This window comes from Argentina silus (genome assembly GCF_951799395.1).
Source record: "Argentina silus genome assembly, chromosome: 22".
NCBI lineage: Eukaryota > Metazoa > Chordata > Actinopteri > Argentiniformes > Argentinidae > Argentina > Argentina silus.
Window position 1 is genome coordinate 11215588 of NC_139676.1, and position 27913 is coordinate 11243500.

General features: G+C 46.3%; 2 protein-coding genes across 4 annotated transcripts in view; both read left to right on the top strand.

The window, feature by feature from the left end:
• The first annotated feature begins 28 nt into the window (after window positions 1-28).
• Window positions 29-13797, top strand: acox1 (acyl-CoA oxidase 1, palmitoyl). 2 transcript variants are annotated; one of them, XM_083693566.1, is made up of 14 exons: window positions 29-254; window positions 1063-1222; window positions 2587-2747; window positions 8202-8309; window positions 8476-8595; window positions 8710-8825; window positions 8976-9145; window positions 9703-9865; window positions 10206-10396; window positions 10834-11010; window positions 11315-11420; window positions 11820-11963; window positions 12083-12289; window positions 12523-13797. In XM_083693566.1, exons 1-14 carry the CDS (start codon window positions 146-148, stop codon window positions 12571-12573), a joined length of 1983 nt encoding a protein of 660 aa, XP_083549692.1. In that variant the 5' UTR covers window positions 29-145; the 3' UTR covers window positions 12574-13797. The 2 variants fall into 2 exon arrangements, with proteins under 2 accessions (XP_083549692.1, XP_083549691.1); XM_083693565.1 differs by lacking the exon at window positions 2587-2747 and adding an exon at window positions 6735-6895.
• A 654-nt stretch (window positions 13798-14451) lies between these two features.
• The window catches only part of LOC310821777 (inactive rhomboid protein 2-like), a 28145-nt gene continuing 14683 nt past the window's right edge, over window positions 14452-27913 (top strand). Inside the window, exons 1-4 of one of the 2 annotated variants that reach the window (XM_083693981.1) lie at window positions 14452-14558; window positions 18604-18764; window positions 25142-25294; window positions 27415-27578. In XM_083693981.1, coding sequence (XP_083550107.1) covers window positions 25154-25294; window positions 27415-27578 — 305 coding nt within the window. In that variant the 5' untranslated portion in view covers window positions 14452-14558; window positions 18604-18764; window positions 25142-25153. The remainder of the gene's footprint in view (window positions 14559-18603; window positions 18765-25141; window positions 25295-27414; window positions 27579-27913) is intronic. The other variant, XM_083693982.1, reaches the window with a different exon arrangement.

Genomic DNA, 27913 nt, shown 5'->3' on the forward strand with positions numbered 1-27913 from the left:
TTTCGGTCAGGTTGTTGGTGGTGTAGTACGAGTGGTGGACTTCGTCCATGAATGAGGAGGCCCAAGGTTACGACGCAACACATTATTGAACAATTATCTGGCTCTAAACTTTTGCGAACGACAGTCTTTTGCTCTTGATTTCGCCATGAATCCTGATATACGCAGAGAGAGGGAAAATGCCTCTTTTGACACCGAGATTCTCACACATATTCTGGATGGTGGTGCCGAGAAGACCCGAAGGAGGAGAGAAATCGGTGAGTTGAGCTGACATTGCCTGCACGCGAGCTGATGCATCGTTGTACAAAGACATTGTATTTAAGCGTGCCAGCTAGCGAATAAACACGATGCTGAACGGCTAGATAGGCCAGCTGGCTAAACAGATGTTGTGATACTGTACTACACTACACCGCAGCTAGGCTAGCTAAGATGTCTAGCCACTTGATGAACTTGCCGTTAGAATGCTGCTGTCAATTCAGAATGTTTACCCGGGTACACCTCGTGCTCTCTCTAGCTAATGATGTTGTTAAATGTGCGAGATGATGGCAGTGATCAAGGTCCACAGCCATAACATTTTATTTAATTACATGAAAAAAAAGTAACTAGCTGAGTGCCCAAGGAATTTGCATCTATGAGCAAAATAACAAAAACATGGTCACATGCTGATTGCAGAACCGCTCCACTTTCCTTTATCCTGGGGAGCTTTTTGTCTTGGAGAGGGGCTTATTCAGAGTCGTGCAAATAGAAATGTTATGAATAGAGCATGACACAAGACCTTCAGAGGTCCAGCCACGGATGTTCTACACACTTTGGAGTGTTCTCTAACATTGGCCTTGCACAGTGTATGCCTACTCTATTGAAGAAGCCCATCTCGACCCTGCTCTGAGCATCAATGGCAAAATACAACTTCTCCCAGCAATTATATCATGGCTATAAAGCAAGATTCTGTCCAGGTTGTCTATGAGTTATGATGATGCCCTGATGATGATGATGATGCCATGATGATGATGATGATGCCCTAATGATGATGATGATGATGATGATGATGTCGTCTTCTTCCCATAGAGAAACTAGTGATCAGCGACCCAGACTTCCAACACGAGGACCTCAACTTCCTGTCCCGGAGCGAGCGCTACGAGGCGGCCGTGAAGAAGAGCGCCCAGATGATCCTGAAGCTCAGAGAGTACGGCATCTCCGACCCTGAGGAGATCTACTGCTACAAGAGGTGAGGCGGAGGCGCCAGGCGAGACCAGGCACCTCGCAGCCAAACGCCTCCTGTTTTTGTCTCCCTGCCTGGCGGCGAATGTCATATTTCCCCCACGTTCTCTCACCATTCACCCTGTTCCATTCTCAACATTTTCTTGTGAATGTGGGTTTTTTTTTCCAGCATTTTATTGACATGGCCTCTGGTCTAGGCAGCCTGGTTGACATCAACTATACGTCTGTTTACATCAGGGGAGGCTGGTGGAGGTAGAAATTGGAGGACGGGCTCATTGTAATGCATTGTAATAAACGTGTTTGATACCATACCACATTCCATTCCATGCATTACAATGAGCCCGGCCTCCGATTTCTACCTCCACCAACCTCCAATGCTCTACAGTACATACACTAGAGCTCTCACGCTTGCCTTGGCCACACTGTGGCAAAATAGCACTGACTCCTAGGTCTATGCCTTTCACCTGGTATGCTATATTGTATAGTTTCCCCAACATCCCATGCTAATGTTTCACCTGGCTATTATCCCTATGAGTAATGCTACGTCAGGCTACGATGAATCTGCTGGGGTTAATGGTGTAAAATGAGGAAATCTATGGCAGTACTCTGCTGTACAGTAGTTATGTATTGTCAGTGACAGTGTTGCGCTAGAAAGTTTTGACGTGTCATGGAGCAGTGAACGACCTCACCTCTCTAAGCAGAGCAAAGGTCATATCTAGATTAAAACTGAGTCAGAGGCCACTCTATGTCCTCCCTTTCTGTGAAACTGCCAATTCGTTGATCAAATGTCATAGTTGTTTGTTTGAGAAATCAACTTTGAATCTTAGGCTAAGTCTAAATATTGGATAAATAAAGGTCTCTCAGCTATGGGCTTTTTCTATGCAAATGTATTTGGATTAAATGTATTGAGAGGCTAATTCCTCTACTGTGACAGTATCAGACTTCATGTAGGCGAGAGAATCAGATACTAGCTAGCTAGTGGTCACTATTACTGTACTTACAGTATGCAGCTGAAATATGATATGCCTTGTGTGTTGTAAGGTCAGAGTCTGGGAACATATTGTGAAATGCATGACTGACGATTCTGAACAGGAGTGGACACAAGACAATAGGCCACAGCCTATTGAAAACGGCCGGGAGTCAAGGATGGAGACTTCTCACATTCCAGCAGTATCATATGCATTTAGCCTAGTTGTAAGATCATTTGAGTGCATTTGCTAGTTTATTAACGAATGAAGGGAACGTCTAAATTGTCACTAATAACCAATGGAAAGCCTACTATTTACACCTACGGTCACGCTGACAGTGTAAACATTAAACCTGCAGAGTCAGTCAGCCTGACACAGTGTGTCTGTGCCCCTCTTCCCTCAGTGTGATACGGGGCCACCAAAACGAGGCCCTGGGGCTCCACTTCGTCATGTTCTTGCCCACCCTGTACACCCAGTGTGACCCAGAGCAGTTCAGGAAGTGGGTCCCCCTGGCTGAGTCCTTCCAGGCCCTGGGTACCTACGCACAGACTGAGTTGGGCCACGGTCAGTCCCAGAGAACTGATCCATCCTGATGATGATGATGATGGCGTTAGCCTAGCTTGATTTCCACAGCATATTTCATGCGTCTTTCAGTGCTAATGTTAGCAACCCAAAGTGCTAAACACTGTAGAATAAACTAAGTTAAATTGTTTTTAATTATTGGAGAGTTTACGATGGCGGCTGTAGTGATGCACAGAGTGTTTCTTACGGTTTTGTTCAAATCAGGAGGTGGCAAATTATGAATGAAATTGGTTGCTTGTAGGTGTTTGATGGATCACAGATTACTGTAGCAGCAGTTCAATCTTTTAGCCTCTATTTGTGTTACAAATGTTGTACTAACACGAGTAGTTGCTAAGTAGTTAGTGGTTATAACTAACAACTAACGTGAAGGATTCAACACAGGATCATTGCCATAGCAACCATATTTCTGGCCTCATGTTCCCTGCCCTCATCCCGAAAAGGAAAATGGAGGAAAAAAACTAAAACAAAAAAAACGAACATTGTGACAATATCACAAAACTTGTCCCAAAGAGCCCCTTCTTCCTTCCCCAGTCCTTCATTCCCTTTCTCCTCACACCTCTCCTCTTTCCTTTCCTCCCCTTCTACTAGTTAGTGACCTATTAATGCGCTGTTTACAAGCTAGTGTGAATTTTGATTGCAAAGTCTTGATTTTCCCCACTCCCCCTTTTCGAATCTAAGCTACTCTACGCAAATGATTAACTGTACCTCAGTCAACCTTTTTTGCAAATGACTCCCAACTATTGAAATTTGGCATGTTATGTCTTCCGTCATATATATATGACGGTGCATTTGGAACGTATTCAGACCCCTTCACTTTTTCCACATTTTGTTATGTTAGAGCCTTATTCTAAAATGGATTAAATTCAATCTACACACAATACCCCATAATGACAAAGCGAAAACAGGTTTTTAGAAGTTGCTAATTTATTAAAAAAAAGAAAAAACTGCAATGTCACCTTTACATAAGTATTCAGACCCTTTGCTATGACACTCGAAATTGCGCTCAGGTGCATCCTGTTTCCATTGATCATCTGTGAGATGTTTCCACAACTTGATTGGAGTAAATTCAATTGGTTGGACATGATTTGGAAAGGCACACACCTGTCTACATAAGGTCCCACGGTTCACAGTGCATGTCAGAGCAAAAGCCATGAGGTCGAAGGAATTGTCTGTAGACCTCCGAGACAGGATTGTGTCGAGGCACCGATCTGGGGTAGGGTACAACAAAATGTCTGCAGCATTGAAGGTCCCCAAGAACACAGTGGCCTCCATCATTCTTAAATGAAAGAAGTTTGGAACCACCAATACTCTTACTAGAGCTGGCTGCCCGGCCAAACTGAGCAATAGGGGGAGAAGGGCTATGGTCAGGGAGTTGACCAAGAACCCGATGGTCACTCTGACAGAGCTCCAGAGTTCCTCTGTGGAGATGGGAGAACCTTCCAGAAAGACAACCGTCACTGCAGCACTCCACCAATCAGGCCTTTATGGTAGAGTGGCCAGACATAAGCCACTCCTCAGTGTAAAAGCACATGACAGCCCGCTTGGAGTTGGCCAAAACAAGATTCTCTGGTCTGATGAAACCAAGATTGTACTCTTTGGCCTGAATGCCAAGTGTCACGTCTGGAGGAAACCAGGCACCGCTCATCACCAATACCATCCCTTTGGTGGTGGCAGCATCATGCTGTGGGGATGTTTTTCAGCGGCAGGGACTGGGAGACTAGTCAGGATCGAGGAAAGGATGAACGGAGCAAAGTACAGAGAGATCCTTGATGAAGTCCAGAGTGCTCAGGACCTCTGACTGGGGCAAAGGTGTTCACCTTCCAACAGGACAATGACCCTAAGCACACAGCAAGACAATGCAGGAGTGGCTTCGGTACAAGTTTCTGAATGTCCTTGAGTGGCCCAGCCAGAGCCCAGACTTGAACCCGATTGAACATCTCTGGAGAGACCTGAAAACAGCTGTGCAGCAACGCTCCCCATCCAACCTGACAGAGTTTGAGAGGATCTGCAGAGAAGAATAGGAGAAACTCCCAAAATACAGTTGTGCCAAGCTTGTAGTGTCATACCCAAGAAGACTCGGCTGTAATCGCTGCCAAAGGTGCTTCAACAAAGTACTGAGTAAAGGGTCTGAATACTTGTAAATGTAAATTTCTAAAAACCTGTTTTCGCTTTGTCATTATTGAGTATTGTGTGTAGATTAATGAGCAAAACAATGAATGTATTCCATTTTAAAATAAGGCTGTAACATAACATAATGTGGAAAAAGTAAAGGGGTCTGAATACTTTCCGAATGCACTGTATATGGTGTATGCTATATAGTAGTGTTTGTGCAGACTGAAGGAGTGAGGCTACCCAATGAACGAATGGATCAACAAATAAATGAATATCTCCTGTTCTTGTTGATCAAAGTCTCAGCTCACAGAGAAGAACACGCAGCACAGCATGTTCTGCCAAGACATGCAGCAGTATGGAGACAATCAAGAGATTGGGTTTCATCTACTCTGAATATCCTTTTGTCATCGGAGGGGCAGATAAATGTGTGATGTGAGGGAGAATGTAGGCCAGGCAGGCTAGTTTTGTCTACTTTTGTTTTGTTTTCTATGATGTTGCGAAGGGGGGGTGGGGACGGACGACAGTGCTCTTTTTAAACACATTTCCATGACGATGTTGCAGTCTTGGTGACTTGGGAATGTCCAGGACGTGCTGTTCGGACCCTCCTTGTGGCGTTGCCCCCCCCCCCCCCCCGAGAGTCGCTGCGGTTCAGTGCTTGCTTCCTGACGCGGCTCATTAGCCTGAACTGAAATGCCCTCACGACGACTTCACTCCTTTTCATATCCTTAACGAATGCTGGAACTTACTGAGCTCTAATTTGCAATTGGTTCCACTACAAGCTTTGCTATGAATGACTTGAGGCTTTTCTCTGTACTGCATCCAGTCCTTTATGAATAACATAAGCAGTCAAATAGCTTGGTGGCATTAACATGTTTTATGATGTTGGCTTATTCTGAAGCATTTTAATTTTTCCTTCACCCTCACCACTCCAGGTCCTTCATAATTTGAAAATGAAATTTGAGGGAAATTATGCTTGAGGTGGTCGTGCATTCAGAAATTAAAAAGATCATGTTTTGATGAGGTTATTTTGTGTGACTGAAGTAAGTTCATCCAACCTTTCTTGATTCAAGTCAGGTTCGGAATGCAGTTTGAAAAACATTTTGAAATTTAATTTAAATTAAATAAATTGCAATTTAATTTAAGCCACTTTAACAATCAACTTGCATGACTCACAAACCTTTTGGTTTTGTCTTTTCTCCCTTTTTCTTTCTTCTTTACGCCTCCATCTCTCCATCCTTCACCATTTTCTCTCGCCTTTATTCTTAACTAACCCCCTCCGTGTTCCCACTCTCCAACCGTCACTCTACGTCTCATCATCTGCTTCTTTTTTGTCATCCCTCTGTCCTTGGCTGTATTTTACTCTGGGTGATCCCTCCCCTCCCTTGCTCTACCTTCTCGCCCCCTGCCCACCTTACCCTCCTTTCCACCTACCCTCCCCTTGCCCCCGACCCTCCCTCCCTGCCCCAACCCTCTCCTCCTGCCCCTTACCCTCGCCACCTGCCCACCTATCCTCCCCTTCCTTACCCACCTTACCCTCCTTTCCACCTACCCTCCCCTTCCTTACCCACCTTACCCTCCTTTCCACCTACCCTCCCCTTCCTTACCCACCTTTCCACCTACCCTCCTCCTGCCCCCTACCCTCTCCTCCTGCCACCATACCCTCTCCTCCTGCCACCATACCCACTCCTCCTGCCCCCTACCCTCCCTCCCTGCCCACCTAACCCTCCTTGCCACCTACCCTCTCCCCCTGCCCCCATACCCTCTCCTCCTGCCCCCATACCCTCTCCTCCTGCTCCCTACCCTCCCTCCCTACCCGCCTAACCCTCCCTCCCCCCTCCCCTCCTCCCCCTGTCCCAGCTGTGTGCACCGTGGGAGGCCTGAGCCCCTGGACCTCCACCTGGGGATGTTCCTGCCCACGCTGCTGAACCAGGCCACGCCCGAGCAGGCAGACACCTTCTTCATGCCCGCCTGGAACCTGGAGATCATAGGCACCTACGCACAGACTGAAATGGGCCACGGTAAAACAACAACGTCTCTCCAAACCGGCCGCGCTGAGAACCCCATCGAACCCCCCAAAACCTCTCTTTCTCCCCCCATCCTTTAAGTCCACTACGCTATTGTACAACTTCCAATGGTAGACTAGACAGACTGGAGAATACGGTTGTCATTTATACCAATGAGATCTTTGGCTATTATAGGAGATCGGCACTCAATCTGTAACCCGGACCTGGTGGAAGTTTTACAAGTGCAAAACGCCAGTGAACTCTCATGCTTGTTAATAGGGAACCTGCAGTAAATGCCCATCGCCTCCCTTATCAAAAAGGGATACCGTTGTAGAATGTTTGTTTAACTAAGGTTAGCTACTAATCTCATCTTGCTAACTGTCCGTGAGCGCCATGTAGCTCTGTGGGCAGAGGAGTGGAGCTCTGCATGCCCCTCAACCCTCCCTGCGGAATGCGCTCTGCCCCCTGGTTCTCACGCCATCTGGCTGCCCGCTCCTGGTGAACGTGCATGACCGCTCGAAAGCACTCAGAGCCCCCTCTCTAAAACGGGACCCCCCCCCCCCCCCCCCCTTCCCCCTCTCACCCTTCTTCTCCTCCTCCTCCTCCCTGGACCGCCAACCCTCCCCTTTTGTCCCTTTTACCATATTTGGGAGGGAATTGAACCTTGAGACTGCCGTGTCCTCCATTAACATCACTGTTTAAACACGTTCACGTAATGGACGTGGGAAAAAGTCATTCTTCCTTCTTCTAGCATTGTGACTGCCAATAGCCCCAGGTCCAAGCATAGATTACTTTTTCTTATGATGACTGATGGATAGATGATTCACTTACTTAGACAAATGTATTTGTTGCAAGTCGCTTTGGATAAAGGCATCTGCTAAATGCCATACATGTAATAGATTAGAAGATTGTATAACTTGCTGTAGATAGCAGCTGTAGGAAATAGATTATTTGGTTTTGTGATCTGTCAAACAGCTACAAGGGTTTCCTCTGAATAAGTCCACCTCTGCTTTTTAATGCAGTGAAATTAAGCTCTTTTTGATCTGTCACTATTGATTGAACTGAAGAACTTTGATGTAATGTTCAGATACCTTGCTGTGCGTTCACCACTGGTCTCCAAATCCACTAATCTATTTATAGTACAATCTGAAGACATAATTGCAACCCATCCATATGAATTTGAGATCAGCGGTTAGTTCTACTATCAGTGGTAATGTTTTTAAAAAGCTAATTTATTGCATTGCAATAACTAATGTATTATTTTCTCTATTGTTTTGCTGTTTGTGCTTGGGGCCTTGTATGTGTATTTGTTGTTGCCCAGGCACCCATCTCAGAGGGTTGGAAACCACAGCAACCTACGATCCAGCCACTCAGGAGTTTGTCTTGAACAGCCCTACGGTCACCTCCATCAAGTGGTGGCCAGGAGGACGTAAGTACACACACACACACACACTGGCCTCGAGGATGTGACTACACAAACAAACCGTAAAGTGCTTGAAATTGTATTCACCTCAGACAGGTTTTTTAAAAATATATTTCCTCTCCCTCCCTCCCCACCCTCTCGCACCCCTCCCTCCCTCCCTCCCTCTCTCCAGTGGGTAAGACATCTAACCATGCCATAGTCCTGGCCCAGCTCTACACCCAGGGGAAGTGCCACGGCCTGCACGCCTTCATCACCCCCCTCCGCAGCATGAACACCCACCAGCCACTACCAGGTAACCACTGCCCAGTGTGCCTCTATGTCTGGGTTACCTGTCTGGGTTACCTGTGTGTGTCTCTCTGGATGAGATACTTGTTTCTATCACTTTTTTTTCTACCTTTTCTCTCAGGTATTGTGATTGGAGACATAGGACCCAAGTTTGGCTTTGATGAGGTCGACAACGGTTACCTGAAACTGGAGAATGTACGGATCCCTCGTGACAACATGCTGATGAAATATGCAAAGGTGAGCTTTTCTTCACTTGTACACTATAATACACAAGGAGCGACACACACACACACACACACACACACACACACACAGACAAACACACAGACAGACAGAGTGTCATAGTCTTCATCCCTCAATGTGTGTATTCTGCCCTCCAACCACCAGGTGGAGCCAGACGGTACATACTTGAAGCCCCCCAGCGCCAAGTTGACCTACGGCACCATGGTATTCATCCGCTCCATGATAGTGGGCGAGTCGGCCCGTGCCCTGGCCAAGTCCTGCACCATCGCCATCCGCTACAGCTCCGTACGACACCAGTCAGAAATACGCGTGGGGTCAGTGGCTGGGCACACACACACACACACACACACACACACACACTCTGACACTGGCCTGGTTGTCAGTGACTCTGGACACACACATGACATACACCTACTCAAGCAAACAAAAGCGTGCATGCACACACACACACACACACACACACACACACACACACACACACACTCTGACACTGGCCTGGTTGTCAGTGACTCTGGACACACACATGACATACACCTACTCAAGCAAACAAAAGCGTGCATGCACACACATACACACACACACACACACAGAAAGGAAAACACTTACCAGCACCATTGGCTTATCTACCGTACAACTCTCTATATATGTGTATATTTACGTTTCTTTGTGTTTATATAATAATACATTTTAGTTGTTACGTATTAGAAAAACCTCATTCCAGAGGCGAGGGGGCGGCATTGCAGGAGGCGTGATCACCCATAGAGCACCGCTTAGTCCCGGGGACACGGAGCTATTTCTAGATAATGTTTATTTGCACTATGTGTATAAACATACTATGTGTTTGTGTTCATGTTGCTCTCCGCCCGTCCAGGGAGCCGGAGCCCCAGATCATGGACTACCGGACCCAGCAGTATAAGCTGTTCCCTCTGCTGGCCACAGCCTACGCCTTCCAGTTCGTAGGCCAGTACATGAGCCAGACCTACCACCGCATCACCGGAGACATCAGCCAGGGGGACTTCAGCGAACTGCCTGAGGTACGAAGACCCCTCCTCACTTCCCACTGGATATGAACAAAGGAACTGAAAAGAGGAACGTGTATTGGAGCTTGTATACAATGTTAGGTCTGTTTTAAATGTTTAAAGGGTTTAAATAAATGGTTTTATTTAAACCCTTTGTGTGTCCATTTCCCCCCCCCCAAAAAAACTATTTCCAAGTGTCACAAGAATCACAGTCAAAATATGGTCATTTTTAAGTTCATTTTCAGTAAATGAAGCCTATACAGGAATCAAATGGAACCTTCAGTTGAGTCTCGTCACTGAGGTAAGTGTGAACATAATGGTGACCTCTTGCGTTCCTCCACCCTCCTCTCCCCAGCTCCATGCCCTGTCGGCGGGCCTGAAGGCCTTCACCACGTGGACGACCAACGCGGGCATCGAGGTGTGCCGCATGTCGTGCGGTGGGCACGGGTACTCGCGCTGCAGCGCCCTGCCGGATATCTACGTCACCTTCACGCCCACCTGTACCTACGAGGGAGAGAACACTGTCATGATGCTGCAGACCGCCAGGTACACACACACACACACACAGACAGAGAGAGAGAGAGAGACACACAGATAGACAGAGACACACACACACAGAGAGAGAGAGACACACAGATAGACAGAGACACACACACACACACACACAGACACAGAGGAAGGGGACACACCCTATAATTACAGTCCTCACTCTACAGATTGGAAAACAAACGCATTAGTCACATTGTGCGGCCCGTACAGCTAGCAATTATGAAACATGTAGTGTTCAAAAGCTAGGTCCAACTTAATTGTTTTTTGGGAGTGTAAGCACTCCTGTGTGAATTAATGAGTGAGAGGCATGCAATGAAAAGGTTGGGAAGAATGACTAAGTGTGTGCGTGCGTGTGCGTGTGCGTGCGTGTGTGCGCGTGCGTGCGCGTGCGTCCTTCCTTCCTTCCTTCCTTCCTTCCTTCCTTCCTTACCCAGATACCTGTTAAAGAGCTACCGGCAGGCGAGCGAGGGCCAGCAGCTGAGCGGCATTGTGTCCTACCTGAACCAATCAGAGCGCAGGCTGCAGCCCCAGCCTGTCTCGTCCCGCCCCACGGTGGTCAACATCAACGACCTGGGGAGCCTGGTGGAGGCCTACAAACTACGAGCTGCCAAGTAAGAGAGGGAGGGAGGGAGATGGAGGGAGGGAGGGAGGGAGGGAGAGAGAGAGAGGGAGGGAGATGGATGGAGGGAGGGAGAGAGAGGGAGGGAGGGAGGGAGGGAGAGGGGGTGAGAGACGAGAGAGAGAAAGAGGAACACAGGCTTCTCTCCCAAGGCTACATGAGGAAGAGGAACAGACAGACACCGTCTGACTTATGACACCCAGACAATGATGTTCTCTGTGTGATTCTCTTCCTCCCTCCCTCCCTCCCCCCCTCCTCCCCCTGCTTCCCCCTCCCCCTCCCCCTCTCCCCTCCAGGCTGGTGGAGCTGGCAGCTAAAAGTATCCAACAGGAGCTGCAGCAGAGGAGGAGTCCAGAGGACGCCTGGAACAACAGCTCCATAGAGCTGGTCAGAGCCTCTGATGTAGGTCTATCAACCGCCGTGGTTGTGGGGTTTATGGTATTCAAGAAAATAAACATCATATTCATGTGAAACACTGAATTTGAACTACGAACCAAACTCTGTCATGCTTGACACTCTCCAACCCTGAGTCATCCCTCTCTCGCATATTTTTCCTCTCTCCTCTCCTCTCCTCTCCTCTCCTCTCCTCTCCTCTCCTCTCCTCTCCTCTTCTCTCCTCTCTCATTCTTTGTCTTCTTACACTCCAACGCTGCTCTGTCCACTCTCCCTCTTCCTTCCTTCCTTCCTGACTTCTTCCTTTCTTATTTCTCTCATTCTTCCCATCTCTCAATCTCCCTCTGTCCTGACCTTACAACACTCCCCCTCTCCTAACTCTCTTCTCTCTCTCCCCCCCCTCTCCAGGCTCACTGCCACTACATGGTGGTGAAGCTGTTTGCGTCCAAGCTGGGGGAGGTGGGGGACACGGGGGTCCACTCTGTCCTCAGCTCCCTAGCCTTGCTCTACGCCCTCCAGGGCATCACACAGCACTCGGGGGACTTCTTGCAGGTAACCACGACAACTGTCTCCACAACAACTGTCTCCACCACAACTGTCTCCACTACATGTTTATGAGTTGGGTCTGTTTTTTTTTTTTTTTCTTTTTTTTCTTTTTTTTATTCTTCAAGGCTGGTCTACTGAGTGTGCCCCAGCTGACCCAGGTGTCCCAGTGTCTGAAGGACCTGCTGGCTCAGCTCAGGCCCAACGCCGTGGCGCTGGTCGACTCCTTCGACTACCGCGACGAGATGCTCAACTCCGTCCTGGGCCGCTACGACGGAAACGTCTACGAGAACATGTTCGAGTGGGCCAAGAAGTCGCCGCTCAACCGCACAGAGGTCAGAGTTCCTTCTTCAGAGTTTCTCTGGTCATGCTGCAAAGGAAAAAAGAGACTTCTGTTTTATCTCAAGGAATGAACTGTACAGGCATGAGTGGGCAGGCCATTTTTAATTTATCTGATTTATTTGCTGTTGTTGAATTTATTATTTATTTATTTATTTATTTATTGTATTCATGCCTAATACAGCCTCTGGGTTTGATCTATTCTGATCTACTCTCCTCTCTCCTCCAGGTACATGAGTCCTACTACAAGTACCTGAAGCCCCTTCAGGCCAAGCTGTGAGACGACCCCTGACCTATGACTATGAACCGACCCCCCCCACCGGGAGGACAGGCAGCATACTAACAACATTAACCCAAGCGTTTGACCTCAAAAAGGCCACCGCCCACTGTTCACCGTCCACCAATCGGAAGGGCTCTTGCCCTTGGGCTGTTATGCTGTATTAAATCAATCATTCTACTGGACTAATTCAGCTAAATGGGCTCAATAGATTTAGTTTTTTTGTCCTTAGTTTTGGGAGTTTCACACCGTCTGTCCCATGTTGAGTGACTGGACCAATGGGAGGACAAAGAGGACCGTAGAAAGAGGACCGTAGAAAGAGAAAGCAACAGTGAGCATCATGTGAAATTGCTGAAAGCTTTAACTTCAAAAGAAAAAAAAAAGAAGAAGAAAAATGAAAAAAAGACTGATCCTAATCGAATCAAGCACATTGTACATGATCCCAAAAGTGCTTATCATATTAGTCTGTATGACAGCTGATTGTGCATGATGATGTCACAGTATGTGATGCTAATGCACTGTGGATGGTTGCCTTGAATCAATGCTGGAAGCATAGTCATTGTCTGGGTTGGGTGATACTTAAGGAAGTTATGTGAAGTAATCGAGGTGTGTGTGTGTGTGTGTGTGTGTGTGCCTGCGCGCGTATGTGCCTGTGCGAGAGAGAAAGGGGGTGATACACATTAAGATAAGTGAAAAAGTAGGACTGTTGGTGATTAGTATACTATACTACACCCCCGTGTAATTCTGATACTTGTGATTTGAGAAGAGGCCTTTCCAAATTTACACTTATATTATTTACGACCATTTATGTATGTATGATGATGTTTCCTGCTGTGTGGGGCTCAATTATCAAGACAGACATCACACAAATCAAACTTTGATTTATGTGATTAAGCAAATTTGGGATTCAGAGCAAATACGTGAATCAACTTCTTGTCTGAAAGATTTGTTTTTATACAGTACCTAAGAACTAGATTATCGTCAGAAACATGGCAAGTTCTATGTGTGCAGTATGTTGCAGGTTGACACATGGATGAAACACTTACAAAACAGTAATGCAGGTAATACCAGTCATGTTGTGGTAGAATTATATGTGCCTGAGGAATTTGCTTTTCCCTAATGTAGTTAGCATGGGATATTCTTCTCACTTCATTACCACTACATGGTATTGTCCATTTCCAGTAAGTAATTTTCTGTCATGTGAATTATTAATAAAAAAAAAAAAAGGTTAAATATTCTTGACGTGCAGTTATTTTCATGGTTATTTTTTCTCATCTGTGTCCATGGTCTAGACTCGAGAGGTTGTGTGTGTGTGTGTGTGCGCGCGTGAGTAGTCTAGACTAGCGTGCAGAGGGAAACCACTAGATGGCCTCATGAAACAAAGAGAAACTTGCTTCCGAAGTCACAAGGTCATTTTCATTTTCAAGTGCTTTGCTTACTCACATAATGACCTTTTGAACCAAATGAGTGGTTTGTCATCAGTGTGTGTGTGTGTATCATTGACAATTCTGTGAGTGGGAGTAAATGTGAAGTGCACTACTTTTGTTTTTCAAAAACAAAAATCCTTCTCCTTCAATTTTTTATCAGGCTTCACATCGTCTGTCCATTTCTCAGCTGCACCAAACTTGGGACTCTTATAAATGTTTATACACTGTCGTGTAGCCAATGGTAGAGTCATTCGAATAACAAAACGCCGAAGCTATCATAACTCGGAACAATGAATTATATGGTCTTGCACACACACACACACACACACACACACACACAAGATTTATGTTTTATGTCTGTTATACAAAGTCATATATCTTGAACGTTGTGTCTGGTTAGTAACTCCGCCCACTTTCGCCGAGAAGCTGCGCGATCCAGGATATCTGGAGAGAAGGAAAGTGAATGGAACACGTTGGTGCTACATTGTCATTTTATGAACAGTAATTGTGTCGTTTTGGGGGGAATTATTGATAAAAGAGCGGCCGACGTTTACCTCGACGGTGAGTGTTCTTTTCAAACCTTGAATCGTTTTTCGGGTATGTGTTTAGGAGCCACAGTGACCACAACGTGTGGTTTCGCCAGTCATTAGCGTCCCTCTTTTAGTTTCAGTCAACGAAAGAATGGTAGAAGTGGAAAAGGCATTTAGTCAATATTAAAAATGAATAACTTGTTGAAACATGAACAACAATAGAAATCAAGGTATTTATTGGACTAGGCACATATAGTAGTGGACAACAACAATTAAGCATTCATAATATTGTTATTCTGCCCGTGAGGTTTAATTTATAACATCTGAATGTGCGTGTTCCATCGTCCCCTTCATAGAACTTGACAATGCTCAACAACTCCCCTTTGCGCTCCTCCCGATTCGCCTCCTATGATTCGAAAGAATGTGGGAGGGTTCGTTTTCTTACACGGGACAGTCTCTTATCTGTGTTTCATCTTGGTTTCATTAGAATTCAGAGAGGAAATGATCATCTTTAGTGTCGTTCAGTTGAGCAATTAAGTATGTGATTAATTATCAGGGAGTTGGCCTACATAGAAAGTCATTAAACGAACAGTTGTACAGTGACAGTCAATCCACGATCAGACGACTGTGAATGGTCAACAATTATGTACATTTTGCAGTCCCCTGTGTAAGAATATGTAGGTCAACATTGTTAGATAGTTGCAACATATTTAACCGTTCTCTTGTTGCCAGAACTTGCAACAGTTACGACATGGAGCACTGTACATTAACTGTACATTGTTCTGGATGGTTGCGACTCAGTTTCGCAAGTTGGAAAATACTGTACAATAACAGACAAGGTGAATAGTGACATCGTGATGTGAGGGATTCTTGCGCATGACTGAATAAACTAATTGATTGCAATTATACTGCTCACATGTGTCGTTTCCACCTAGGTGTACCATACACAATTCGACGGCCATTGTCTTTTTTTTTTTATCGCTCTATAGTCCTCCTCTGTTCATTGTCATGAGCTTTTCAAACAGTGAGAAGGTCTCTTACTTTTTTTCTTCCTTGAGTCTAAAATTACACATCTATTTCTCAGAAGCTTTGTAGAGGTGCATTACAGAATGCACTACGCAAGCAGACTCGCTCTAACCCTAACCCAAGCAAGACAACACCTGCATTGGGGTGGCAGTTAGCTGGAAATGCTGTAATACTGTACCACAAATGCACCTGCTGTGTGGGGGGGTGTGAAATAGAGAAAGACGTATGCACATTATGCAAATGATTAGGTTTACATAGGCCTCCAAGTGCAGTCCAAAAGCACCAGACATGGTCATGATCCTGCATAGGAGCAGGCAGACAGACGTCAAGTCTATGTAGTTGATGGCCTCATGAAGATAGATAGTAGTTGAATCGATGATTATTTACACGTGTCCAATTTCTCTCCCTTGGACCCTCAATGGAGTAATGCTATGGCCCTGTCCAGAAAGAACCCCTATTCCCTACTACCTAAGCACTTTTCCAGATCTGAAAGGACTGGATGGGTATCGCAAACAAGATGATCAAAATTCCACCTAGCCTACGGGAGGGCATGGTGGTGGAGGAGATACTACCGACCATCTTGTATATATCAACCCAATCCTCTCAGATCCATCCAAGTGTGTAGGGGGTCAAACAAATGTCTAGGGGGTCAAACAAGTGTCTCGGGAGTAGGGGCTATACAAGTGTCTTGGGACCCCCACCCCACCCCCCACCCCTGGTTTCAGCTGTTGTTTTAGCTAGCTAGAACATGCCCGCCAGAAAGCAGGGCCTTGCCAAGCCCTAGTGCCTCTCCATAGCAACACTCCCCATCCCAGGAGTATCTGTGGGGAATATTGAGATTCTTTCCTGTATCGTCACGCTAACTCTCGTTCCGCACCATCTGACACATCGACAACCGGTCGGCTTGGACACAAAAAAGGCAGAGACCTCAAAAACCGTGTTGTTGTGGCACTTTGTGGTAGTGTAACGAGTGACTCTGCTAAAAGCGTAATCCTCTCTCTAATTCACGAGACAATAGTGTGTTGCTTGGCTGTGTGTGTGTGTGTGTGTGTGTGTGTGTGTGTGTGTGTGTGTGTGTGTGTGTGTGTGTGGCTGGCTGCTGTGACTGAGATGTCAGTGGAGGCCCTGTCGTCTTGGCGTTCAGTAATGTGTGTGTCAGAGAGAGAGCATCCTGCAGTGCCAGTGCTTAAGATCATTTTCATCAGCGAGAGTGAGCCAATGGCATTGCTTAGTGTTGAGTGGCTGGCTGGCTGGCTGGCTGGCTGGCTGGCTGGCTGGCTCTTTGCCTTGTGCAGTACTGTAGTTTCTCCCACATCAAGCAGAAAAATCATGACATGTCTTGTATCTGGGAAATGTGATCTCCCATGTTTGACAGGCAGATCCAGTTTGATGTTTACAGTTTGATCAGTTTACATGTGTGTACAGTATATACACTTTATTAGGAACACCTGTACACCTTCTCATGGTGGAGGTGGTGTAATGGTGTGGGGAATGTTTTCTTGGCACACTTTGGGCCCGTTAATATCAATCAATCATTGCTCGAATGCCACAGCCTATTTGAATATTGTTGCTGACATGTGCATCCCTTCATGGCCACAATTTACCCATCTTCTAATGGCTACTTCCAGTTTTGTCACAAAGCAAAAGTCGTCTCCAACTGGTTTCATGAACATGACAATGAGTTCAGTGTTCTTCAGTGGCCTTCCCAGTCACCGGATCTGAATCCAATAGAACACCTTTGGGATGTGGTAGAATGGGAGATTCACAGCTTGAAAGTACACCTGAAAAATCTGCAGGAATTGCGTGATGCAATCATGTCATCATGACCAGAATCTCAAGGGAATGTGTCCAACGTCTTGTGGAATCAATGCCACGAAGAATTTAAGCTGTTTTGAGAGCAAAGGGAGGCCCTACCCAGTATTAGTATAGTGTTCCTAATAAAGTGTGTGTGTGTATGTGTGTGATGGTGTTTCTAAGGGGTCTCAGGGTACTGGAGCTGTGGTATTTGTGGTAAGCTTCCCACTATGCAGGTTTGGACATGCTAGGCTCCTAGGAAGTGGAGATTGGTTTCAGCTGAGGAATGGAAAGGAATGGATATTTCCCTCAAGCTCCAGAGCAAGCAAGCCAAGGAATCTGGCATGACCAATGTATCACAAGAATCCTTCGAAGAAGAGAGTCTTTCTTCTGCAGAGTGTAGCGGCTAATTAAATGACAAAGGAATGCTTATCAGAAATGATCTCCAGGCTTCTATTGCAATTTCGACCAGACAAAATTAAAGGTTATGGTTGAGAATAGATTACCCAGATACAGATACTTTTAAGTAGATAGTTTTTAAGTACACTGGATCTGGATTGCTCGACAACAGCACAGATATATCAAAACAAAATAGCGAACTATCCCTTTTAAAGGCCACTGTATGTTCATGAGGAACTAGCTTTTGTGCAATGTGTCATGGAAGTGGGTGAGGGGGCGGTTGCTACACTGATCGGGCAGGCTGAAATCAGTCTCCTACACCGTTCTCTCCTGCACCCGATTGATTCAGCCGCCCGCTGCTATGAAGAAAATGACTGTCTATGCTCACCCATGCACATGCATGAACTCTCCACCACTTACCCATTAATTCATCTTTTTTCTTGTCAATATTTGCTGTTGTTTTTTCTGTCCCATGCACCAACCTCACCAAGTCAATTTCCCGTATGTGCAACTATACTTGGCCAAATAAAAGAATTCTGATTCAGAATCCAGATTCTGAATACAACAGTGTTCACATGGTGAAAGGCCCCTTTGAAACCTGTAAAAATTTGACAGTTACCGTTAGATCTGAGTCTTAACTGCTGTCAAAGATGTTCATGTTGTCAGCTATGGTATCTTCTCTGACGGGTTTTGTGGTGAGACTTGTGGTGCCAGGTTGGTTTGCAGCATTGTGACTGTACTGTTGGTCTTCTAGTTCTAGATCTTCATACTGACTCACTATCGTCAGTATGACTTGTGGTTTTTCTAGTTCTACAGACCTGACAATAGACCCGTTGTGGTTCAACTGTACTTTCCAGGTTGTGGTGATGACGTGCCTTCTTGAGAAGATGGTGTGCGGTAACAGGACGGCGTGATGCCACAATCTAACGGACAGTTCCTCTTTCGGCCCCGAGAGTGTTTCAGCATAACGGTGACGGCACGCTAGACAACACCTTGTTTCTGCTGTCAAGCCGTGTCAGTAAGTGTGAAAGCCATTCCTTTGAGAAAAATATTTTTGACACTCAAAAATGATCCGTTTTTTGACAGAATCTGTCATTCATTTTACGTCACGTTAAAGTACAGTAGTTGTTGGTCTTCATTGAGTTAGTATCATACATGGAATGTATAGGGATGTGGTTATGAAGTACAGTTATTAGCAAAGAAGCTCTATGTAAGAAAACACGGAGATGTGGTTTCTGATTATATGGAGATGTGGAATGTGTGCTCTTGAAGAAACACACAGCACCAAGTGAGCATTCTGTATTCAGGAGCCTCTAAGCATAGTGCACCTTGGGAGATGTAGTTGCACCTGATGCTCTTCAGCATCTAGCCATGTAGCTAAACTCACCCAGTGCAGACCTGTTGTAGGCTACATGATACTTGTGTTGACATTGTAGGCAATGGACTAAAGGTGAACTTTGTTGACGGAAAAGTCTTTGGAATGTGGAACAGAAAGTGAAACACAACACTGCATGCTTTTTGTCTATCTTAGGGCGGGGGGGGGCGGGCGGGGGGGGGGGGGGTTTGGGGCTGGACAAGGGGAGCTGGGCTTGAGTAGTTTACGGCTGGTAGGTACTGTAGGACCAGAGGCTACTAAACCTTGACATTCTGACAGCAGCGCATTCCTGCCCGTCTCCAAGGCTACGGTGTAGGGTGACAACTGGTGGATGGTGGCTGTAGGTACTGGGTAGGTATGCTGCCCCAACCGCTCACACTGTTAGAGAGAGAGTAGCTTTTTGAGGTGAAGAGGCTGTCATGGCGACGGACGCACGCACACACACACACGCACAGCACACACACACACACACATACACACACACACACACGCACAGCACACACTGTCACATTAACACATAGTATCACGCCAGTCTACTACTGACTAGCTCTCAGTCATTTCACATTAAAGGGATAGTTCACTTTTTTTTTTACACCTTTATAGTCAGATGGTTCCTTAGCCACTGCTAACTTTAGCTAACTTTAGCCACCGCTGACAAACAGGCCAAAGTCAGAAAGTTCATTTGAGTTGATTTGGCAATGTATTGTTAAACTGTCTTTAAAAACCCATTCACACCCTGATTTTTTTTTTGTTCGCTGTGGCTAAATTTAGCTGAAGTTAGTTAGTTGATGAGAAGGTGTAAAAAAGTGTCCTATCCCTTTAAGGAGCACTACCCTTGACACTGGCCTAGCCTCATGTAGCCTATATGCTAATGAGAAAGAGAGAGAGCGAGAAGGAGTTTTGATTGGTTGAGTCACTCTGAGTGCAGATGGCTGTAGAGAGAGAGAAAGACAGAGAGAAAGAGGCAGAGAGAGAGAAAGAGGCAGAGAGAGAGAGAGAGAGAGAGAGAGAGAAGGGTGGGTTGTTGTGGATGTGTAGGTTGTGTTTCCTGTCACATGACGAGAGGACAGCGGGTGATGATGTCACTCTGGGCATGTCTCTTCAATGCACCAACATTGACACATGGTACTGTATGTGTGACTCACTGCTGGGAATAGTGACTGGGTTGTCACGGTCTCTGCAATCCTATTCTCCACCCTTTTGCCTGGAGTGCTCACCTCCACCATGGATTTCTAAAGCATGGATTGTAAGCATGGACTCTCCCACCAACCTTTTGTCGGGGAGTGAGCAAGTACATACTTCAGGCAACAACGGTAGATAATTAGGAAGCAGGGTGTCAATTATCATGGCCTGTGTATTCACATGTTCTGCTCCCCAAATTGCATGTGAAACGATGTATTTTGTTCAGTTTTTGGGGGGTTTTTGCAGTTAATGATTTACAAGAGTTCAATATTGATAAAGCAAACAGACCCATATGCCACCAGCTATCCTGACATACAGTCGTTCCTGATGAAGTAATCAGTTCAGTCAACATCTTATGACAAACAGAAAAGTCCCCCCTGAGAGGAAATCCCGCATAATCCCAAAGCTGTTATTTCCCGGGGGCCAAAGATGACGTTGCTCACGAAGGCTTCAGTATTGCCGAAGCTAGTGTTGCAAAGAAATATACTGTGTGTTTCCCTTCTGATCTCCTTTAATTTGTTTTGCATGTGGGGAGGAAAAATCAATAGTGACGTGCCTTTCCTGGGGGAAAAAAACAACACACACACACACACACACACACACACACTCCAGGTCATTGACCTACAGTATTGTTATCCTCGCCAGTGGCTGGGAATAGGTGCCTGGCTGTTGTTGGTGCTACTTGGCCAGGCCAAGGGTGTGGCAGTGAGTTTACCAAAGTACTTTGAAACAGGTGTGGAGGCACCCCACCACTTTAGATTTGATCGACCGCGCTAGAACTAGAGTGTAAAGGCATCCGCTAATCCGCACGACCGCTTATTGTCGCTAAAACCCGTTGTTGAAGCGGCAGCAGAATATAGCCGCTTTAACGGTCGCCTTTCTCGCTTCCTCGCGTTCACCCTGCAGCGTGTTTCCTTTGTAACTAGGCAACAACGTTCAGGTATGTGTTAACGTTCTGTTTGAAGATCCCAAGTAGGACGTTTTCGCTGACGTGTGGTAATAAATTTGTCATACGGTGTTGAGGAGGTTTTCAATCGAAATGGTTAAAATAATGAGTAAAATGACTAAAAATCGACATTTGTGAAATTATGCTTTGATGATTTCCGAATTACAGGTAATGATCGTCGTCGATTCATATTCAAACACCATAGGCCTAACGATGAAGCTCATTCTTGGTAGTTCACCTAGTCATATCTTTTAGCTTTTTATGTCCCTGGACCTCAAATTTGAAAAAAAGGCTTCCTTACTGTGTCTAGCAGTCAGAATGTTGACGGCAGAATAACTATAGGTTGGTTGTACGTTGCCAGGGTGTTGATCCACCTTAGGGCCCAGAACATGACATGGTAATGTCACATAGTCAGGGAAAACTCCGGGCCCTAAAGAAACGACATGCACATTTCGCCCCAGCACTTTTGGACGCATGGCGTCACCTCTCTACTTGGTAGTGTGTCCTACAGATTTAAACCTGATAAATACCATTCACTAACAATGTGAGAAATCCTTATTCTCATCAACAGGATTACCTGAGGAGGGGCAATCGGGGAAACACTTTAATTTCAGATAATCTGGCTCTAAAATGATCTTAACGCTAAATTAGATTCTATGGAGTTAGCTTTGGGGCCAGTCACCGACGATGAGTCATGATGCTAAAATTACGTGATTAAGTGTATAATCCAGAGGAATATAGCCTCAGGGGAACACAGTGTGCCATATTGAGACACACACATCTCTCTCTGTTATCTCTCCCTTCATCCCATCAAAGCAGGTAGTCATACATGGAACCACTTTCATCTGTTCTCTAATGGAAAATATAAACGGACCCCAGTCTTGACAGACTGTGGTCTGTAACTCTAGTATGCCATAAAAACCTCCATTAGGGAAAGCCTTGTTTCATATTTCATTATCTGAGTGAGTGTGTGCTGATCACCTTAGGAGCATAATTCAAACACACACACACACAGACACAAACACGCACACACACACACACACACACAGAGACAGACAGACACAAACACACACACACAGCAACACACACACACACACACACACACACACACACACACCTCCCCCTCCGTTCCCTCAGACCAGATTGCCATTGACTTGACGGGTGTCAGATTTCCCTGCCTCTACCCTTCCCTCCGCTGACACCCACAACCTTGTATTGATTTCGAGGCAACTCCAGAGGGGCTAGAGGCTTCAAGACCTTGACAACATAATGGATGTATGGGCAGAGAGTATCCCACTATAGGAATAGCTGTCTTCCGTTTGCTCACCGTGGATATATACAAAGCAATTGAAGCCCTGGGAACTTTGAATCACCGCAAGGTCTTGGTGGTTGAATGGTTGAGACTTGGAGAATGGAGAAGCTGTGGACGAAGCTGATGATAATGTTATTGTGGCCTTGAGTCAGGTAGGTCTATATGTACCAGCAGTATCCAAAAGAAATATCTCTACTGAGAAAATGAGGGAGTCTGTATTTGGGGAAAGAAAAAAAGAAAAAAAGAATTCTACTTCAGTTTTAATGAGTTTCTGGGAGCTTGTTGTACAGTATAGAGTCAGGCGATTATGTTAACCACCACGCCAACGCCTTGAGCATATGGGTCGGAGTCGGCAGTGAGTCGGTCCTTCAATCAGAGGACCACACGGACGGCTGTTCCTTTGATGCAGTGTGTTCCTGGGATGGAGTCTGGTGAACGAACCACTGTGATGACGCACGCTCTGCAAGTGTGTGATGTCACAGAGCGTTTGTCTCCCTACTGCAACCTCAACAGTAACTACAGTTCGAGAGCGAGCACACAGTATGACTATAGTCTTTAATGTTGTGTTGAAGGCCTGTCACTTACAGGTACAGGAGCCTACTCTACTGTATGTTACCTTCCCCTTGTTATCCCCATAGTCGTCTCCACGAGTGTCCCACAAGTTTTGTATGAGTTATATTGAGTTTCTATGAATTATACTTTCAGTCCTACCGTGCCTACACCCCCCCCCCCCCCCCAAACACACACACACACACACACACACACACACACACACTGCCAAGCAACACGCTATTGTCTCCCTTCCAACTCAACCCGACACCATGCATTTAAGTCTTCAATCAATAGCAGGGCAGCCTATGGAGGCAAGGTCGCAGATCCCACTTTAAACCTATTGTGATGTAAGTGTGCAGGCGTGCACTCACGGTATAATAAGAACTCTGTCCCTGCGCGAACCTCTTAGCCGGTTGGCATATGGGAGAAGAAGAATGATGGAGGTTTGGCAAGTGTTTGTGTGCTTTTGTTCAATTAAATTATATTAGATTGGATGGGAGGGGAGCCAACTCCTATTGCTTTTATTAGTCATGTTTGTTATGATGGACAGTCGGTGTTTTTCCTTTTTCCGTAAGTACTGTTATTGTAGAGGGGAGGGGATGGGAGAGGAGGTATCTCTCTGCCTGTCTGTCTGTGTGTGCCTCTAGGGACCCACTGGTTCACACTGACGTGGATATTTACGCCAGTGAATGTTTCTCATTAATGTTGTGTGCCGTAGGTTAGCTTAGCCTCGCCTTCCAGGCCTCTAGAGCCCTAATCACACCTCAGAGCACAGCAACCTGAGCTGTACTGAGCTGCTGGCATGGTGACTAATTTTATATATTTATTATTATTATTATTATTATTATATAGTAACTTGTCCACCATAGATGCTGTAACGGACCAAGTGAAAGGGAAAATATCCAAGCCAGAACCAGTGCTGTTTGGGTCGGCCCTGTAGTGTGTGGTGTCGAGGTTCCCGTAGAGCTTGAGTGAGACCTGGGTAAGCTCTACTGTGTGTGGTGCAGTGGCGTTTCATCATCCCATTTCGTCACGAAAGTCGTCACGTAGCAAGTGGTCGTCGCTAAACAGAAAGCTAACATGTTGGAAATAGAAGCTGCATGAGAAAGAGTTCAACATATGTCTTAATCCTAATCTTCAAATATATTCTGCTAATAAGCTATGTATTGATGTAGGCTATACCCAACCGCGTTCATGACGGGTGATGTGATTTGATTGACTGTGGTTCCACTGGCATGCATCTGAGTGTTTTTGACAGTGGCCCCACCTAAATTTTGGGGTCAAAAACGCCACTGATGTAGTGAGTTCTCATATAGTCTTTCCTCTCTCACCCACTGACCCAGTTTACATTTAGCTCCACACGCTCTTTAAACGTGTGTATTTTTATGACACAGAACGCCATGGTGACAATGTGCATTGCAGATTAGTTTTGCAGATTAATTTAGGGTGTTTTTTGTTTTTTTAGGGTAAATTCCCAGGAAAGTTCCATTGGAAACGTCCAGGCAGTGCTGAAATGTCCAGACTGCTGATTTTCAATTGCGTTGAGGCAAAATGAGACCAGGAAGAAGTGTTGCTATTCAAATACGATGGTTTCCCTCTCTTTCTACATTTGTGACCGCGTGGACGTGCGATCAGGGCAGTGCGTGTCCTTAACAACAACAACGTAACACTGAACACACTAAGCATCTGACTCATGTCGTTATAGTGTAAAAGTAGCTATTTGGAGAACTATTGCCTGTCTGGATCCGTCATAGTACTTTTCTAAAAGGCTTTATTCAGAGGATATTGTAAATGTCAACGCAGGCACTTTACTGAGAATGCAACAGGAGATGGGGTGTGACAGTTAGGGAGAACGCTGTTTTAAAAAAAATGTTTTTGATGTTCTAGTTTTTTGTGAACCGCTCTGTTTGTTTTAGGGAAATGTACACGTGTAGTTTCGATGAGTAAGCACTTCTTTATAAAGGACCACCATTCCATTGTTCTAATAATCTGCCGATGAGTCAGCATATTCTCATTTTCCCTCCTCAGAACTCGGCCACGATGTCGTCACAAGAAGGTGAGGAATTACCTCCCAACGGCAGCCAATCAGACAGCCGGTTGAAGAGCAAGAAGCCGCCCAGTCTGGTGATAGCCATCCCGCCCCCTGAGGAGCAGCAGGAGAGGGCTGTAACTGTCAAGCAGGTACACTGACCCCCCCCCCCCCTAACCTCTCCACGCCGTGACCCCTGTCTCTATGGCAACACTATTGAGCTGAGTTGCTTATCTAAGAATATTCCCACGCACACACGTTCTCTCTAGTCTCTCACGAGGAGCAGAACTATGCGAGCTTTTATTCCCAGCACTTAAGGAGAGACAGTGAGTGTGTTAGATTACTGACATGTACGTTCAGATCATGTATGCGTCACTATGTACTAGAAAAGGAACAACAACATTGAAATTAACAATGTAAGGGTAGTGGGCAGTGCAAAATATAGTGCAATAAAATAATTTATGGTAGTGCAAAAATGGTCCTATACTGTAGGTAGCAGCAGTAGAGAAATGTAGAGTCAATATAAAAAGTCAATATGGTAGTGTGGGTGGGGGGGAGGGAGGGAGTGTGTGTGTGTGGGTGGGGGGGAGGGAGGGAGGGAGTGTGTGTGTGTGGGGGGGAGGGAGGGAGGGAGGGAGTGTGTGTGTGGGAGGGAGGGAGGGAGGGAGGGAGAGTCAGTGGTCAACAGGGGATAGCTGATGGTTCATCAGTCTTAAGGCTCTTGTGATTATAGTACAGTATCTCCCCAGCCCTGCCTTCATACATGTCATTTCATTGGGCAGTTTGGCATTTGGGACAGCTGGTGGCCACTGGCACTGGGCCAGGGTTAGCCCCATTTGGGCCCCACCGGCCAGCTAACGCTAAGGTTTCACTCATGCAGCCAGACCACTAGCGAATGGCAAAGCTGAACTGGGTGAGCCAAACTCGAGAGGGGTGCCTTAACCGGGTGGTAGTAGTATTTAAATAGACAATGTAGCAAATGCAGCAAAATAGTTTACTCAGATATATACATGCACAAGCACTTCCATCAAGGGCGTAAGTTAACTGGACATGACGGGGGGGGGGGGATACATTTTGCTAGGGCGGTCCGGGGGGAGATGTGTTTTGAAACAGTCCGAGTTGCGTTCCGAGTTGCTCGAACTCGCGACCTCTGAATTACCAGCCGTCTCCCATAAACCCGGTGGAAACCAGCTATGTCGCCGAAGAGCCGGCAATTCGATGGCGCCATTTAGCAACTGCGGTTTCCGGGGTCACGGCACCACTGTGACCCTCGTTAACTTGATGATCCGGTTGGTCAAAGTGGTGCCGTGACCTGGATCCGCGGTTGTACCCTAACCCTTGACCACAACTGCAAAAAAGGAATTCAGATCCTAAAATGGCTCCGGCAAGATCAGACATATTTTCGACCGCACCAGAGGTCTTTCCTGGGGAGCATAAAGCTGAACTAGGCCGCCATAACGTCCCTTTAGTTAGGACCTGAGCCCTCGGAAGGCCTGCTCGAGGGCCAGCTGAACCTAATTGTCTGTATCGTTAAATATATTATCTATACATTAAGCAGTGTTTTATAGGCACATTAGTGAGTGTCTTTAACGGCCCATTGTCCTAGTTATCTCACTTCTCCTCTCCTCACTGTCTGTCTGTCTGTGGCATCCCTCCCTCTGGGGACTCCTTCAGATTTAAGTGCTTATTTAGCCCAAATGATCTGCTCCATCACGCATGAAGCACTCCATGCCCCACTCCTTGTCAAAAGTCATCAGTGAAGGAGTGCTGCAGAGTGTGTGTGTGTGTGTGTGGGTGGGTGGGTGGGGGGGGGGGCAACGACGGCGGGGAAGTGAGTGTGAGTGTGTGTGTGTGTGTGTGTGTGTGTGTGTGTGTTTGGAAGGAAGGGTGGGGGCTCACTTCACAGGGGTTTCCCCAACAAAGAGCCTCTCCTGGCCGGCTGAGCTGAGCACACCCCCTGCTGGCAGTACATATGGTTTTCCCAGCAGCCCATTAATGCTGTAGAATGACTCTGTGGAAGTCGTTAGCCGAGAATGGGCTTTTAATGTACCTTCCGTACCATAAAAATAAACATAACGCACGTTGAAATGAGGGAAGTGATTTGGGGTTTCTCCCTATTGTAATGCTTTGTCTTTGTCTGAAGTGATGAATGCACTGGTGTTAAAAATTAATTGCCTTAAATGTGTTCATTGTATTTATCGAGCCCTGGTTTGGGAATTGGTTAGCTTATCAACTGGGCCTCTGTGGTGCTGTGTCTCTGTACCCCGCCCAGCCCCTGCGTCCGTCCCTGAAGAAGAGTGTGAGCATTCAGCCCACCAGCCCCCTGTCTGACACTGGCAGTGGAGGTGATGGTGGTGATGGTGATGGAGGACCCTCGGCTGGGGACAGGAGGGCAGCCTTCCGCAGACAGACCTCCCTGTCTCAGAGCATACGCAAGTAAGTGGAGGGGGAGAGGGTTGGGGGTGAGAGGGGGAGAGGGTTGGGGGCAAGGGGGGGGAGAGGGTTGAGGGCAAAGGAGGGAAGAGGAGAGTCTAAAGTGGGGGGTAGAAAGAGTGAAATGGGCAAAAAGAGAAACGAGGAGGGAGAGGGAAGGAGTGGGGAAAAGAGAAAGATAAAGAAAGCGAGGGGGAAGATAGAAATGTTTGTTGGGGAATGATGTTCAGCCTGAGGGTCATACAGCAGGGGATTTCCTTTTATCAATTTTGGAATGTTGTTTATAAGCAAGTGATATCCTTTACTTCCCTTATTCTCTCTCATCCTCCCTCTCTCTC

What these genes read in the sequence shown, in the direction of transcription:
- acox1 (XM_083693566.1), top strand. Translation starts at nt 146, where the DNA reads ATGAATCCTGATATACGCAGAGAGAGGGAAAATGCCTCTTTTGACACC. An exon ending in TGCTGATGAAATATGCAAAG is followed by an intron (nt 8,826 to 8,975) that starts GTGAGCTTTTCT and finishes TCCAACCACCAG; the next exon opens with GTGGAGCCAGACGGTACATA. An exon ending in TACAAACTACGAGCTGCCAA is followed by an intron (nt 11,011 to 11,314) that starts GTAAGAGAGGGA and finishes TCTCCCCTCCAG; the next exon opens with GCTGGTGGAGCTGGCAGCTA.